The sequence below is a fragment of the Muscardinus avellanarius genome (assembly GCF_963383645.1).
Source record: "Muscardinus avellanarius genome assembly, chromosome: X".
Taxonomy (NCBI): Eukaryota; Metazoa; Chordata; class Mammalia; order Rodentia; family Gliridae; genus Muscardinus; species Muscardinus avellanarius.
Genome location: NC_137792.1, coordinates 130,987,726 through 131,005,692, shown reverse-complemented (window position 1 = coordinate 131,005,692; position 17,967 = coordinate 130,987,726). Strand labels below are relative to the sequence as shown.

At 38.3% G+C, this 17,967-nt stretch overlaps 1 protein-coding gene across 1 annotated transcript; it reads left to right on the top strand.

The window, feature by feature from the left end:
* Positions 1-6,399: 6,399 nt before the first annotated feature.
* On the top strand, positions 6,400-9,327 carry LOC308279089 (melanoma antigen preferentially expressed in tumors-like; the record flags this gene model as incomplete). Its single annotated transcript, XM_080719042.1, has 3 exons — positions 6,400-6,689; positions 7,152-7,754; positions 8,814-9,327. The coding sequence occupies 3 exons, from the start codon at positions 6,400-6,402 to the stop codon at positions 9,325-9,327; spliced, it is 1,407 nt and encodes a 468-aa protein (XP_080575168.1).
* Between the last annotated feature and the right edge of the window lie 8,640 nt (positions 9,328-17,967).

Here is a 17,967-nt window from a genome sequence, read left to right as displayed (position 1 = left end):
ACAGTGGCACAGTGAGTCCTTCAGACACCTGGATCAAGGAAGCCAGGTATCTGAGTGCACCCAGAGAAGCTGCGGGTCTTAGCGTGTGCACCAGATCCAGCACTGGTCCTGGGTGCCTGTCCCCCGCCCCAGGACCCAGCATTGTTCTCGTGCACCCTGCCTGCACTGCAGGACCCCTGCTAGTTGCCTGTGCCACCCACACCCCTAGACTCTGCGCTCACCTTGTGTGCCTAGCCCGCGTGCCCTGCCGGAGCCCGGGCACTTACCTTGCAGGCACTGCCTGTTTCCTGGGTGGCCATAGCTCTGTGCCCGTGAGATATACTCAGGCCCCCAGCCCACGCACTGGGTGCAGCACCATTGTGTATGCCCGCCGCACGACCTGGGCCCTAGTGCTGCTGTCGTGAGCCCTGCCTGAGCCAGAGACCAGTGCTGGACCCTGCGCTACTCCTGCACCTCCGGACCATGTGTGCCTGCCCCGCACCCCTGACCCACCGCTGGCTGTCTGCACCCGCCCCACAGCTGGAGACTCAGTTCTAGTCTAGAGCGCAGCCCTGTGCACACTGGCCAGGCCCAGGACCAGGCACTAGGCATCTGTGCCCACTCACGCTGGGGTCCAGTAATAGCCGCACACCCAGCCTGCACCCTGGGACCTGGCAGCATTCTGGCAGTAATTGTGTGTGCCCTGGGACCCTACAGCAACCCTTTACCCAGGGTGCATCTTGGGACCCCATGGGCCAGCCCAGTTAGAATTTCCAGAGGCACAGGAAAAGTGAACAAGAAGCAATACCTGTACAGGGCCTCAAGGGGAGGTTCCAAGTCAACTTTGGACATCCTCCACCCTGCTGTAGGGAAGCACAGGCCAGAGTCTAGGGTGGTAATTGCAGAGGCGCTGACTACAGGCTGGAAATACACAGAACCTGGGAATTGTACAGAATTTATTAACAGTGACACTAGACATCCTGACACCTAAACCCAAAGCTGTCAAAGGAAAGAAAGGTGTCCAAACACCCAGAGAGTGGCTTAAGAAACTGAAAATAAGAGTACAAAGCAAACTAAGAGACATTGGATTATATTCTGAAAGCTACCACAGCAATCAGACATTCAAATATTATATGGACCCGACCCCATATTCGTAAATAAGTAGGATTGGTTTTTTTTTTTTTTGCTGTTGTTGTTTTGTTTTTTATTGCTTTTGTTTTGTTATTGTTGTTGCTGTTTTGTTTTTCCCCAGCCTTCTTTTACTTTTATTTGTTTTTTTATATATATTTGATTGTTTGCTTTGTTTTCTGTTTTCACACAGTCGCTTGTTCTTTTTATTTTATTCTTGTCCTTTTTTCCTCTTTCTTCCTCTTTCTTTTCTTTTTTCTTTTTCCTCTTTTGGTTGGTTTTTTCTTTGATTACATAATAGTCTTGGTATCTGTGTTGATACTTTATTTATGTTTGTTTGCTCCTTCCCCCACCCTTCTTACAAATGTCCCCACACAAACCTATCTACTGTTTCCCCTCAAAATTTTCCCATACTATACCTCCTTGTTTAATATTCAAAGTATTTAATATCTCCATACTTACTCTACTAACTACAAGAGTCCTACTAATTAACTCTCTCTCTCATTCTCAGCAAGATATTACCTTATCATACATAAATTCTTTCTCAACCTAAACATGTCCTCTACCTAATCCGACTCCTATACCCATCACCCCGGCTCCTCCCCCATCACCCAACCCTCAACATTGGAAAAGCACTGCTGACCTGCTGATACCTCTAAACTCCTAATACTAAGATTGGATTAAACATAATACTCACAAACAATGGGTAGAAATCAGAAAAACATGACTGAGAACACTGAAAATACGAGAACCAGGAATAATGAAGAGACAACAGAAATCACAAATACTGACCTACAAGAAATGCAAAAAGGGGAGTTCAGAATATTGATCTACAATATGATGAAAGGCTTTAAAACAAGTCTACAGAAAATGAAAGAGGAAATTGAAACATGAAGGAAGAATCAGAAAGAGGTGTGGAATGAAATGAAAGAGTCAATAAATGGAAGACAGCAATAGAAAGAAATTCTGGAAAATTAGATGAAATGGAAAGTAGAATATCACTGTTAGAAGACAGTTCATTCAAAACCGAAAACACAGTCAACAGCATACAGAAGTCAGTACAGCAACAAAACCTAAACATCCAGCAACTATGGGACAATATGAAGCATCCTAACTTATGGATAAAAGGCACTGAAGAAGGGATAGAAGTACAGACCAAGGGCATCTGTAATCTCTTCAAAGAAATAATTTCGGAGAATTTTCCAAATATGGAGAGACTTGGATCTTCACATTCAGGAGACATACAGAACACCACTAAGACATCTATTAGTAACTGTTAACTCTGTTTACATTGTCTTTGTATATAAAATATGTTTTTTTTATTTTTAGGGAGTTTGTATACTCTTCTGTTGCCTGTGCCATTGAAATCATATCCAAGAAATCACTGCCAATTTCAATGTTGTGAGGTTTTATGACCCAGATTTTCTCCTAAAAGTTTATAGTCTTAAGATTTATATTTAGGTCTTTTATCTATTTTGAGTTAATATTTGTATATGGGATTAGGTAAGGGTCCAATTTTATTATTTTCCATGTAATTATTATTTTTCAACAATATTTAGTTAAAAGATTATTATTTCCTCCACCAAATGTTCGTGGAAATCTTGTCAAAAATAATTTGACAATATAGGGAAGAATTTAGCTCTAGGCTTTTATTTAACTCCAATGGTTTATATATCTGCCTTTAGAATAGTACTACACTGTTTCAATTATTGTAGCTTTATATGGTTTGAAATCAGAAAATATACATCTTCTAGCTTTGTTCTTTTTCAAGATCGTTGTGGGTACCTAGAGTCCATATTCCATATTAGGATAGATTTTTTTTCTGAAAAATAAATATATAAATATATGATAGTTTCACCTAAGAAATAGAAAAAATAGATTCTCTGGTAAGAAAGAAAGCAAAAAGAAATATTGAAATGTTATCTTTAAGTCATCAAAAGCTTGGTATCAGACAAATGAAACTGTTATGTGAGATTATCATTTTTAATTTTTGATAAATTGCTATAATACTAGATGTCAATCACTAAGCCAAGCATGGGAGGGAGGGATAGGGAGAGAATGGGGTGGGGATCGGGTGGGGGCTGACTGGGCAATGTGTGCATGTATGTCTACAAAAGTATGTATCCCACTCTGATGTATGAATACAGTGCACCAATTAAAAATTAAAAAATAAATTAATTAATTAAAAAAAAGATCAAAGAAGAACATCCCCACATCATATAATAATCAAAATGACCAGCATAGACGTCAAGGAAAGAATCTTAAAAGCAGTGTGAACAAAATGACGGGTAACATATAGAGGCAAAACAATAAGAATCACCCCAGACTACACATCCCAAGTCATGAAGGCCAGGAGAGACTGATATGATGTGATCCAGACTCTGGAAGAAAACAACTTCCAACCAAAACTGCTATATCCAGCAAAACTATTATTCAACATTTATGGAGAAACAAAAGTGTTTCAAGATAAGCATAACCTCAAAAAATTCATGAATTCTAAGCCAACACTAGAGAAAATACTTAAAGAAATAAACCATAAAGAAGAAAAAAGAAGCAGACTCCAGAACCAGAGAAGAGATGAAGTTGATCAGCAGGGCATCTAAGTATGAAGAAATAATACTATATCCAACAGAAGATAGAACACAAAATGACAGGAAACAAAAAACACATTTCAATAATAACACTGAATGTCAAAGGACTTAACTCTCCAATCAAAAGACACAGACTGGCAATGTGGATTAAAAAATATAATCCAAATATATGCTGTTTGCAAGAAACACACCTTACAGCAAAAGACATTCACAGACTGAAAGGATGGAAAAAGATATATCATGCCAAGGGGACCTAAAACGGGCAGGAGTAGCAACACTGATATCCAACAAAACAGACTTTAAGCTAAAACACATCAGAAGAGACAAAGAAGGGCACTTCCTTTTATTAAAAAAAAAACAATCCACGAAGAAGATATAATGATAGTAAATGTTTATGCCCCAATTGTGGGTGCAGCCACATTTGTAAAACATTCTTGGACATAATATCTCAACTAGACCCAAATACAATAATAGTGGGAGACTTCAATACAGCTCTCACGCCACTGGATAGACCTTCAAAGCAAAAGATGAGTAATGACTCTTCAGAACTAATGAAAACTATAAACCAAATGGACTTAATAGACATATACAGAATATTTCAACCAGGAAAAAGAGAATACACATCCTTCTCAGCAACCCATGGCACCTTGTCCATTTCATCAAATTCTGGGGCACAAAGAAAGCACCAGCAAATTCAAAAGATGTAATATAATTCCCTGCATCTTTTCAGACCATAATGGAATGAAAGTAGAAATCAACAACAGGTAACCCAAAAGAAACTATTTAAATACATGGAGACTGAATGATAAACTCTTGAGTAAGATCAGAAATTAGGAGAGAAATAAAGAAATTTATGGAATTAAATGAAAATAGAGAAACAACTTACCAAAATCTGTGGGACACTTTGAAGGCAAACATGAAAAGGAGGGAGGAGAGAGGGAATGGGGTGGCAAGTGAAGAAGGGATAAATCAGTGATGTGTGTATGTATGCCTCTTCCATCTTGCACCCCACTAAGACTATAATACAGTAATTAAAAAGTCACCCTCAAAAAAAGAAAAATGGGGGAAGTAAAAAAATCCTCCCTAGCTGAAGTGCTTGGAAATGCAAGCAAGGGCAACTGGTCATGGGCACTGCTGAGCTTATCTTCACTTGGAGTCTTCCAGGGTTGGAATCTGTCAGGTATGGAAGAGTAGTAGGTTACAATCACAACTTATGGAAATTCCTCTTAGCTCTGTTCAAACTAGTTAGGGGTGAAAAGCAGGCTGTGCTTTTCCCTGCAGTGGGTTAAAGCAGGATATTGGCCATGCATATGATATAATTATGCTGGATTTCCTGACCCCCAGAACAGTATAGTCTCCAATAGTAGGATTCTTCTCAAGATGGATCTTGTGTATATTACTCTTGGAGTTTGCTGAGAGATTCAGTGAATTTTCTTCTCTATTTTTATCGGTGCATTGTAATTATGCATTGTGATGAAGTTCAGGGTGGTAGAGTGATACATGCACACAGTTACTTGTTGTGCCCTCCCTCAGTTCCCACCCTACTCCCTCACCCTTCCCACCTCCTGGTGCTCAGAACAGTGAATGGTTTTGATAAGTGTGTGTATGTTCATCTTGTCCACTGAGGTATTTCCCTCTTCAAGTCTTCCTCCCCCTCCCATCTCTCCCAGTTAGGTCCCCTCCTTCACTCCACTAAGGTTTCTCCCCCTTTGTCTGAAGTCCTAGTTTCTGGATTTCAACCTCATTTTCTCTGCTGTAAATTCAGCAGAGAATTGACATTCACTAGTTGTCATTCACCACCACTTATGTATTCAAGTGGTTACACACCTGTTGCTTTATTTCCATCTCATGGAGGAGAAAACTCACACTGAGCTCATTTCTCTAATTGCTTACATAGCTGGTATTTATAACTACCTTCTGTTACCCATTATGTATTCCCTGTGCCTTCAGCAAGCACATTTGTAAGTCTTCATTATTAACCTGGAAGTGTGACTCACAATTTTATTCCTGAAGGGTCTCGGCCATTTGCCATCATACCTGTACTGGGCTGTTGTAGCTTCCCACTGTCCTTGGTAACAGGGCATGGTAATACTAAGAGACATCCTATGAGATCTCCTGCACTACAGAATATTCTTACTTCCACTGTAGAATAGTCCAATTTCCCTTTGGGAGTCTGGATCAATCATCCCCACCCACACTGGACCTCCCTTTTTAACCTGTTGACTTGGAGGCATGAGGATCCCAAAGTGGGTAGGGGGAAGTTTTAACTTTCAGTTCAATGAGATCATTGCTATGTGTCCTGGTAGAAACATTCCCCTTAGAACTAGGACTTCTAGGCCAGCAGAGAATAAGATTGCAGGAACAGAAAGCAAAATTTTTGCTAATGGGATCACTAGGGGTAATGGTGAATGGTACCATTCTCATTTTGATTCTCAGCTGTCATGAGGTGAGCAGCTTTGCTCCACCATACACTCCCCACATGATATTCAGCCTTGTCGTAGGCCCCAAAATAATGGGGCCCTGTGACTATGGACTGAAACTTCTGAAACCATGAGCCCAAATAAACTTTTCTTTTAAGTTGTTTTTCACAGATGTTTTGTCACAGTGGTGGAAACCTGACTAATGCAGTGACAAACTAAAGACTTGGGATGCCTTTTCAGTATTTCTAAATGTTTCTCTTTCCTGATGCAGGTTTATGAAGATGGACCAAAAGGCCCCAGCCACACTGCTAGAACTTGCTGCAAAGTGTCTTGTGAGTTGTGAGACTGCAGCTATCCATGCTCTTGAGGAGCTCCCAAGAGACCTTTTTGTTCCATTGTCCATTGCTGCCTTCTTGGGTGAGCATAAGAAGATACTGAAGGCAATGGTGGGGATTTGGCCCTTTCGCTGTCTCCATATTGGGACACTTAAGGTACAGGAGCCACGCTATGGAATCCTGGAAGCAATGGTTGATGGTCTTCAGATCCTTCCTGCACAGAAGTCTTTTGCTTGGTAAGGTCGTGTATAATAGAGATTTTGTAAGCCAGCAGGGGGGTATGCTAGTGTTCAGGGCAGGAGAAGGGCCTATTCATATCCAAAAGATAGTTAATGGTGAATGCTAAAGATCTCTATTAGGCTGTTGGTCAAATACTGTGGATCACTTTAAAGACTAATGTCTTATAGAGCTAATTATGGAATAGAAGTAATTGAGAATATGATTGATAGATTTATATAATGGGTATTATTACATGGAGAGAGGACATAAACATTGGGGCTGGGGATGATCAGAGGAGAATAGAGTGGAGAAAACAGTAAAAGATGAATGAATGAAGTTGCATGGGAATGACTTGATGTCAGATGGTATATGGAGTAAAAGATTAGGGATAAAGGACTTTTTTGCTTCTCATCATTGGTACTATGGAGTTATATTAAAATCTGCTACCTCTTAAGATATACTATATCTTTTCCTTACAGGGGGCCAAAACTGAGAATCCTAGATTTAAGGCAGGATGCAGACTGCAAGACCACATGCTCTGAGATAAGAACCACATTTCCTTTCTGTTTTCAGTCTTGTGTTTACTCACAGCACTCTATCCAGAAACTAGAAGAAGCCAAGCATAGTGTTAGATGTCTCAAAAGTGCAAATTCAGAATCTGAGCCTCAGTCCTCTAGGAAACCAATGGAATTATTAGTGGACCTTTCCCTTGATGGTACCTTGAAAACAAGAAAATTTGTTTCTTTCCTTCATAGTAAAGTTGAGCAGAGTTTTGGGTCCTTGCACCTCTGCTGTAGAGATTTGCAAATTGATAAAATGTCTGAGTACAAAAACATCTTGAAGCTTCTGGATCTGGTATGCATTGATCACCTGGGTGTGGATCAGGCTTATCTGAGTGAAGTTACCTCCCTTTTGGCTCAGATGATCCACCTGGACAACATTAGTCTGTCTAAAATCCCTTTTAAGTCTTGTAAGGGGAAAAACTTCAGATCTTTTCTCACTCATCTTGGGTGGATGAACAACCTCCAGGAGCTCAGCCTGTCTTTCTTCTGCCTCACGGATCAGCTGCACAGACTGCTCAGGTGAGGAGCTGTAAAGTTACCCTGAATGCCCTGCTGTTAAGATAGGAGAACAGCCATTGAGGGATATTCCTAAGCTCCTTAGAACCAACTTCTTCTACTCAACATGTATACTTCTGGGAGTTTGAAATCTGCCAAGCTAAGAATACTTTCCTCACAATGAGGAGAAAGACAGGACTAGAAATGTAATCTGTGGTCATTCAATCATCTACCCAGCCAGTCAACCACATGCAGACACTATGATGAGTCCAGAAATATATTGGAAAAGACACAGAACTTCTCTTTTAGTTTCCAAACTTCTAGAGAAGAAGGATAGGCAGTCAGATGAAGGAATGTTTACTTTTTATTTATTGATTTATTGACTAATTGATACTAGGAATTGGATGCAGGGGCATTTTATCTTTGAGCTACATATCCAACCCTTAAAAATATTTAAAAAATATTAAACAGAGGGCCTTGCTAAATTGCTGAGGATCCTGCTAAGTTACTGAGGCTGGCCTCAAACCTGGGATCTTCCTATCTCATCCTCCCAAAGTACTGGGATAACAGGCAAGTGCCATCATGCCTGACCCTGGAGGAGCATTTTATGGCATAGCACTGATATTCATACTCATTAACTGACCACAATAGTTAATATTGGCAGATCATTTACTCCTGTGTTTTCCCCAAGACCTAGTCCCTGAATGGAGAAATTGTCATTTAGAGATTGATCAAAGGGAACCTTTATTTGGCTCCTCGACCAGACTCATCCCCACTTAATAATGAACTATATTCACAACTAATTGTTGTTAAGTATTTAACTTTATCTTTCCCACAACCCTGTATAATAATTGCTATTGTACACATGCTAGAGATTAAAAAACCATATTCCAGAGTGGAAAAGCAACTTTCTCAGGGTCACAAATCTATTTAGCCTGACCCTAAATCCCATATCATTAACCATTGTTCCATTGTTATATATATAGTAGTTTTCTTCAAGAGTCATACTGCCTGTAATTTAGGATACCTTGCTCTGGCCCAGTCCTCATTCTTCATAAATACCTTTGTTTCTTCTCTCTACAGAGTCCTGCCATCTCAATTGGATTCACTGTACCTGTCTTTCTGTGGACTTTCTCACAGAGATTTCACTGTCCTGTCCCAGAGCCCTCAGGCCTCCCACTTAAGGGTGTTGAATCTCAGCAACAACCAGATATCTTGGGATGTTTCTGAGCCCTTCCAGATTCTTCTGGAGAAGGTCTCAGGCACTCTGCAGCATCTAGAGATAAATAGCTGCCTTATGACAGATTCTATTATCTTGTCTGTCATTCCAGCCCTAAGCCACTGTTCCCGACTTCGAATCCTTAGCTTTGCCTTCAACCCCATAACAATGCCTATGCTCATGAATCTTCTTCAGCAGTTAATAGCTCTGACTGAGCTGAAGCATGTGATTTACCCTGTCCCTGTTCATTGCTATGAACAATGGCAGTTTCACGGTAGTTTAGACCAACAGAAGCTTGCTGAAGTGCAAGCACAATTGAAGGTAATGTTGCAGTCAGTACAGCGTAATGACATGAACTGGACCACTTGTCTTGAGTGATTTTCACAATACAGAGAGTTCTTTAAACATTGATATGCAGTCTTTAAAGCACTGTATTCTTGCTTGAAGCTTAAGTTCTAGAAATACATATGTAAAATTCTATGAACTGGTGTTAAAAACTTAGTTGTGTAACTGATCTCTATAAAAGAACTCTAAGAAAATAGAGGATTTGAGAAGTCCCATAAGTCTCATACCTAGTGTCCTCTACATTTTTCTTTTATTAATTGACCTCAGTGTTGGGTATGTGATGTGGACCTACCCAGTCATGGTTTACCATTTCCCTGTCCACACTGGTTGTTTTCCTTATTATGGGCACTCGACACAAGCCAGGACAGTTGAAATCTTTCCTGGATGCTTTTGTGGAGGAGGTGATAGTTATGAAAGCCAATAATTTTATCCCTTTATAGTACTTTAAACTTATATTCAAAAGGGTTGCCTTAGGTTGCTTATAAAAATGATCTGCAATTTAAAGGAAAAAAAAAACAAACTGCCCACTACCTACTGGTGTCTTTAACCATTGTTGCTACCTCCTTTTCTAGGTCTCAGACTCTGGGGCCCAGTTATTCTTTTTTTTTTACATACATTCACCAAGGATCTGTTATTAGTTAGATACTATGACAGATATAAAAATGTAAAGGCAAATAAAACTAGGTCCCTACCCCAAGTCACTCAGGATATAGAGGGTTTTTTTTTTATATGTCCCCATTATCTTAGGATGCTTTGGAAAGTTGTGTTGAGTGTATGATTGATGCTAGGGATTGAAAGCAGGCACTCTGTACTAGTGAGCTATATCCCCAAACTTTTTTTTGGAGGGGGGTTGTTTTTTTTCCTTTTGAAACAGGGTCTCATTAAGTTGCCCAGATCAGCCTTAAACCAAGGGTCCTCCTATTCCAACCTCACAAGTACTGCAATTACAGGCATGACCACCATGATTGGTTTTTCTAAAATTGTTTAACCTTCCTAGAACTCAGATTTTGTTTACACTTTTCCCTTTACATGCTCTGTTCAATCCAAACTGGTCTCTATGCTGTTGTATAGTTCAACATTAAGGATCATGTTTTTTGTTTTTTGTTTTTTTTTGTTTTGGAATAAGATGTCTTTTACTCTCAGTTTTTGTTTAGAGGAATAGATGTTAAACTATTTAAGAATTTAGTGAACTTTAAATAATGTCCTTAGGTAAAAATAACTTAAAGATTGTATCTACATTTAAATAATTTTTAAAAAAATAATTTTTTATATTTTTATTGGTGCATTGTAATTATGCATCATAGTGAGCTTCAAAATGACACAGATTTACACACACACAGAGCACTTGGTGTATTTGCCTCTGGATCCCAACCTTTTCTCTCCACCTTGCTCACCATACATGTTAGTGGGATTGGTAATGATACCTTAAAAAATGGACATAACATTATTTGATGCTTCCTTCCTCGAGCCATCTCTTCACCCTCTCCACCTGCCTCCCGCCCTCTACTGTTCCACTTGTCTTTCTCCTCATTTATCCACATAAGAAAGAAAACAGACCCCTGACTTTGTGAGATCATATATCTCACATATATGGAGTATATATATCGAGTATATATACTTGAATATACTTCTGAAAGTTAAGGTCCTTGAGTTGGTGTGGGATGTAAAGGGTTTATTTTGAAAGCAGCTTTGCTACACAGTGGCTGTGGTTCGCAGAAATCTGAATATCCCCAGACCTCACAGACAATAGCAACCTGTATTCAAATACCCACCAGTTTCTACACGCTCTTGTTTTGCCATCCATGTAAATGAATTAGGAGAAGAAATGTTGGCACTTAAGCTTCTTTCATTGAATATCAGATCCTAAAATTCTGAGATTTATTATATTTAATTTATTATATTTAGTAATTTTGATAGTATAAAACTCTGTGTTTAGCTTAGTTCAAAATATTTTCTTCTCTTATTTACTTTATTATGAATGTGTATGCTCTAAAAAAGCTTTATTTCTTATTTGTTATCTTTTTTCTTAAAAATATTGGGTAAAAGTGTCACATTTAGAAATAGTGGGTAGGGGCTAAATGGGTGATATGTACATGTATGTCCATACAAGTTTTTTTAAAGGATCATGTTTAAATGTTACCTCCTCAGAGACATGTTCTCTTATTTCCCTTATTTTTCTACTTCCCATCCTTGAACATCAGTTGCTTTCTCTTAATGTATTGTGTACATTTTCTTCATGTTATAAATTACTCCGTACGTATCTACTCTTGCTTCTCTTCCGCTAGATTTGCCCAGTTCACTATGGTACATACTAGCCATATCCACCTACTGCTGAGCACTAGAAACTTGTCCACAGCAAAATGTGATGTAAAGTAGTGTGAAAGGCACATTGTATATCCAAGACATAGTGAGAAACCAAGGATATAGAATAGCTATATACTATTTACTTAGAGTTGACACATTGAAGTGATAACGATCAAAGAATGTTAGTGAAGGAATGCATAATTCGTTCTTATTACTTTGTTAAAATTCCAATGCCAATCCCACTGCATTTCAATGACTTACTAAAATAATTAAAAATGACTAATAATTTGCACAGAGTGTTTTCCTGTTGAAATGAAAGCACACTGAATTTTGAAAGACTTAGTAAGAAAGAATGGAAAAGTAATTAATATGTTTATATTTGTTTCCATTTTGAAATGATAACATAGTACAATTATAGCAATTTTGTTATTATTGCTTACATATTGAAATGATAGCACAGTACACTATATTTTAAAAACTTGGAGAAAAGAATGTAAAAAGTTAATTAACAGAACAGGTAATAATTTGTTATTTTTCCATTTTAGCAGTACCAAATTGCATTCCCAAATTAGAAAAACATGTTTAAATAAACAGTGTATTTTCTTTTTTTTTTCGGGTCTGGGGATGGAACCCAGGGGCATTCGACCTCTGGGCTACACCCCCTGCCCTATTTTTTATTCTTTATTTTGAAACCGGGTTTCACTGAGTTGCAGAGGGCCTCACTAAGTAGCTGAGGCTGTCCACGAACCGTGATCTTCCGGTCTCAGCCTCCCAAATCCTGGGATTACAAGCGTGCACCACCACACCCAGCTTACATGTAGTATTTTCTTGATAACACCATCTCAAAGACTTAGGAAAGAAAAAATGTAATATTAATAATTTGCTCATTCTTTTCATATTCCTTATATTTTGAAATGATCATTTACAGAACTTCAAAGACTTATTGAAATATAAAACTAATGGATAATTTATTTCTATTACTTCCATGTTACAATTATATTGTTTTTGGCATTTCATGCTAAATAAAATATATTTTTAAAATTAAGTTCAGATGTTCTTCCTATTAGAATAATGAGTAGAACAAGAGAGTCTTAAGGATAAGGACACTTCAGAGTAAAGTATTCCACTGTCACCTAAACTATAGTAAGCTGGTGTAGCTCTAACTTAAAATGTCCAGAAGAACTCATGTAGTAGACACAACAGCCAAGTTGGAGGCAGGACTTGGTTGCTGGAAAAGGGTCTCTGGGAAAACGAACAGGGACAGTGTTTTCTATCCGACTACTGTAGTTTCATGCTTCTTTTGCTCCTTGCTGCCATGGGCTGATAACAGGCTCTCTCCTCCTTTCTGCTCTCTGTCATTACTCTCTGAGGACCTGCAGACCCAGTTCCTGCTTGGAAGCCAGCTTAACACAGATTGAAATCTCTGCATCTCATCAACAAATACATTCTCATCAACAAATACATTTTCCTTTCTCTAAAGTTGTGAATGTCAGATATTTGGGTCACAGCAGTGGGAATGCTGGCTAAAACAGCAGAAAATAGCCTTAATCATATATCAAGGAAAAAAAGCCAAATAAACGACATAATCACAAATTCACTTTAACCCTCCAAAAAGCTAAGGTCATTAGAGGGCTATGTAGTAGACTGACTTCCAAGGAGTGTCAGGCCTCCCAGGAAAAAAAGACTGGATACATAAACTTGTGGCATAACAATAGAAGAAGCACTAGCCACCATACAAGTGAGTTAAAAGAAGTATCCAAATATCTTAATGAATTAATTGCTGAATATCAATTATAAGCTACTGTGACTGCATACAATCTCTGGAGCACCAGACACAAGGAACATTTACATTAACTGTCAAATGTTTCTTTTTCCCCCCTTGGACCCATACTTGCGAGATAGATTGGGAGTAGTATGGGAGATCAGAGATAGCCTGATTAGTGCAAGCCTATAGAGAGGGTAAGCTACTGCTGCATAAAAATCATGAATCCTTCATCCCTGCCTATATACTTCTCTGATATGAATCAAAATTAACGATATATCCTCAGCTCCTATATTATTCTTTTGCTGAACACAAATATAACTACTAGAACTGCACTCACTGGTAGTCTTTAAAGACAGTGGTGAGAACAATATATTGCCAATGGGAAACACTTTACACTTTCTGTTGTACTCACTAACACATTCAACTTTAACTGGTGAAAATTTTGGTGTATTGTTGCCTGTGGCTTATGTATTTAAGTAATTATGCCACATTGTAGAAGCCTAGCAAAATAATTCCAATGTTTGTATAGCATTGCTTACTGGAGCCAAAACACTGCACACACCTTATTTTGTATATAAAAAGATAGTGTCTTACACATAATCAAAAGAATAATTTGTGAAATTGCAATGAAAAAACCCTGCAATAGGAATTAAACTTATCCTTTGGCATTTCAGGGGAGACACAGAAAAAAATATATAAATACAATGAAATCCATTGTGTGCATTTTACACATTTTCTTACTCAGCTATGCAGAAAACCAAAATTATGTCATTTGAAGGAAAATGGAAAATGGATGGAAGAGAAGATTATGGTAAGGAAGATCTACCAGTCCCAGAAAGTCAAGGGTCCTATTTTTCCTGTGGAAGCTAGAAAGAAAAGAGGAAACAAAGAGGACTTCAGATAAAGGAGGAGAGACCAGCAGAATAGTGGAAGGAGACTAAGGCAAAAAAGGTGAGAAGGGGAAGAGAAGGCTGCAGGAAGAAGACACTTTGAATAACGCCATATCTATATATGAAGGCATCACTATCAATCTCACTAACATGTATATACAAGAAGAGAGGAGGTAGAAGTAGGTGGTATGCAGAAGGAAATAAATCATGTATTATATGTCTGTATGTCTGCATCACTTTTAACCTCACTATAATGTAAAGTTACAATGTACTCATACAAGTATTTAAAAATAGTAAAATCAAATATATTCTGATGTACCACAGTTCTGATTGCTGTAATTGAGGCTAGAGCTAGGTAAAATGCTTAAATATTTTTTGGTTCTTCTTTTGGTAATTTTTAAAATTTTATAAGCACTTTAAATGATGTTTTTCCTTCTTTTTTCAAAGAATAAAACCCTGTAATAGCTATTTGCATTCTCCTTTATCATTTCTGGGGAGACATAGAAATAATGCAAATACATTCACAACTAATTAATTTAGATCTCCCACATTTCTTTTTGATTTAATATGCTTTTATTGATGCATTATAGTCTCACATCATAATGTAAAGCATGTTGACAATGACATTCATGCACAGAGCACTTGGTGCCCCCCCAACTCCCCACATCCCCCAATCCCAATAGAGAATACTGAGACTGATGTTAGTATATTCACGCATATACACGTAGCCAATGGTAGTATTTCCATTAATGAACTTCAATCTTCCTCCTCCCCTTCCTTTAGACCTTCTCCTTGGCTCCACTGAGGTTTTTTCTCCATGATCTGGAGTCACTTTTGTGTCCCAACTATTCCCTAGCTTGCACATATTAGATAAAACATATGACCCTTCACATGATGTTCTCCAAGTCCTTTCATTGTCTTGCAATGACATAATTTTGTCCTTTATTGCTGAGTATGATTCCATTGCGTGTATTTCCCCTAATTTTGTAATCCATTAGTCTGTTGATGGACAACTGTGCTGGTTCCATAATTTGGTTATTGTGAAATGTGCTGCTATGATTATGGGTATGCATATACTACTGTAGTTCTCTGGTTTCAACCTCTTTGGAAAGATACACAGGAGTGGTCTAGCCAAAGCAAATGGTGGATCTATTCCCAGTCTTCTAAGGATTCTCCACACTGATCCTCATAGCAGCTGAACTAGTTTGCAACCCCACCAACATTACGGAAGAGTTTCTATTTTCCCACATCCTCACCAACACTTATTGTTATTTGACTTCTTTATGACTGCCATGATTCCACACATTTTTCTAAGTGTTGTAAATGAGGTCAGAGCCAGGTATAAAGTATAAATAGGTTTCTAATACTTCACTTTACAGTGTTTATTTCTTCAAAGAAGGAAATGTTTTCAACAAATACCTGGCATTATATACTATAAACATGTTATACACATTATGTACTCTATTTTATAAGCATATTATACACATTATGTTAGGTTTATATGTAAACATTAAAAGAATCCCCTGAGGTATTTAATTAAATTCAACACTGACTTGCTAATTCTTGATAGTATTTGAAATTTTTATTTGGAATTTCAAAGAGAACTTCAACAATCTCAATTTTCCAGTGTTAGGGTAGGATTCCAGTTCTTTAATTAGTAAAACATTAATTTCCTTTATGAACTTGGTGGGTGATGGCAATATAGTCTGAAGTACACTGCCTTAGGTGGTTGGCATATTGCCTGCAATGTCTGTGACCTCATAGGCATTTAATATAATACCTCTTCTCTTTAGTTTCCTTATCTGTAAGAGTCTGTCATACTACTCCATAAATTGCTCTCTCTCTCTCTCTCTCTCTCTCTCTCTCTCTCTCTCTCTCTCTCTCTCTCTTTTGCAGTACTGAGGACGGAACCCAGGGGCATTCTACCTCTGAGTTACACCCCCAGCCCTATTTTTATTTTTTATTTTGAAACAGGGTCTCACTAAGTTGTGGAGGGCCTCACTAAGTAGCTGAGGCTGGCTGCGAACCATGATCCTCCTGTCTCAGCCTCCCAAATCCTGGGATTATAAACATGCACCACCATGCCCAGCTAAAGTTACCTCTTTAAGTGCATTAATCTAAATCGGGTGTGGTGCACTCTTGTAATCCCAGCATTTGGAGGCTGAGATAGGAGGATATTGGTTTAAGGGCAGCCTCAGCTACTTAAGCCCTTTGCAACACAGGGAAACCCTGTTTCAAAATAAAGAATACAAAATTAAGGCTGGGGATGTAGTTCAGAGGTAGAATGCCCCTGGGCTCCAACCCAAGTTGCATAAATAAATAAATAAATAAATAAATAAATAAATAAATAGTAAATAAATAAAATGCATTAATCTTTTTTTTTAATTTTGGGTCTGGGGCTGGAACCCAAGGGCATTCAACCTCGGAGCTACACCCCCTGCCATATTTTTTTTTATACTTTATTTTGAGACAGGGTCGCACTAAGTTGCAGAGGGCCTCATTAAGTAGCTGAGGCTGTCCACGAACTGTGATCTTCCAGTCTCAGCCTCCTGAATGCTGGGATTCAACGTGTGTACCACCACGCCTGGCTGCATTAATCTTTTGAAGTACATATAACATAGTGATCAGTACAATTTTCTGTATCAACTTTAAATCTAAAATTTATGAGGTTTGCTTTTTATTCTTTAGACTCATAGGCAATTAAGTCAATGATCCTGATTCTCACTGCTTAGACATTTAAAATAGTTTTCTAAGATCCTGGTTTAGGTCAGAACCACTTTATCCCTATATATTAATCTGTTATGTATTGAGCAACATGGTTTATTAGAAAACATAAAAATATATTAAAGAGGGTTAGGTGAACTGAAACGGCAATTGGTGTGCTAGGGATGGTCACCTGAGGGCACCACTATCACAGACCAGCCCAATGATTTGAGCAATCTCAGATCTTTAGGCCTCTTTTTCAGAACTCTCTAGAAACATGCAGATCCTAAGAACCCTAATGTCATGAAGATGATCTCATAGAGATTATCTGGATCCTCTCATAATGTAGACACTATATTAAGGAGTTATGCCCAGACCTGCTGGTACTGTTCCCACCATGATATATGAAATATATATTTGTATAAATGTATGTAGAAATTTATATTTGGTTTAGGTTGTATGTATGTGTTACTGTGGATTGGATCTAGGGGCATTCAATCTCTGAGCTACATTCTGAGCCCATTTTATTTTATTTTATTTAGTTTTTGAATTTTTCTTTTTTTCTTTCTTTTTTTTTTTTTTTTTTTTTTTGGTGGTACTGGGGATGGAACCCGGGGGCTTTCTACCTCTGGGCTATACTCTCGGACCTATTTTATATTTTATTTGGAAACAGGGTCTCACTAAGTTGCTGAGAGCCTAAGTAGCTTAGGTTGGCTTCGAACCTGTGTGATCCTCCTGTCTCAGCCTCCCAAGCGTGGGGATTACAAGTGTACAACACCAAGCTCAGCTCGAAACGGGTTTTAACTGAGTTGTTTGTTGATGGTCTTGCAAAGTTGCTGAATATGGCCTTGATCCCAATTACTGGGGTTAGAGGCATGCACCACCACAATTTTGCTATCACTTTTTGTTTGTTTGTTTGTTTTGTAGTACTGGGAATTGAACCCAGGGTTATTATACCACTGAGCCGCACCCGAAGTCTTTATTGTTTTTGAAAAAGGATCTCCTTAGGTT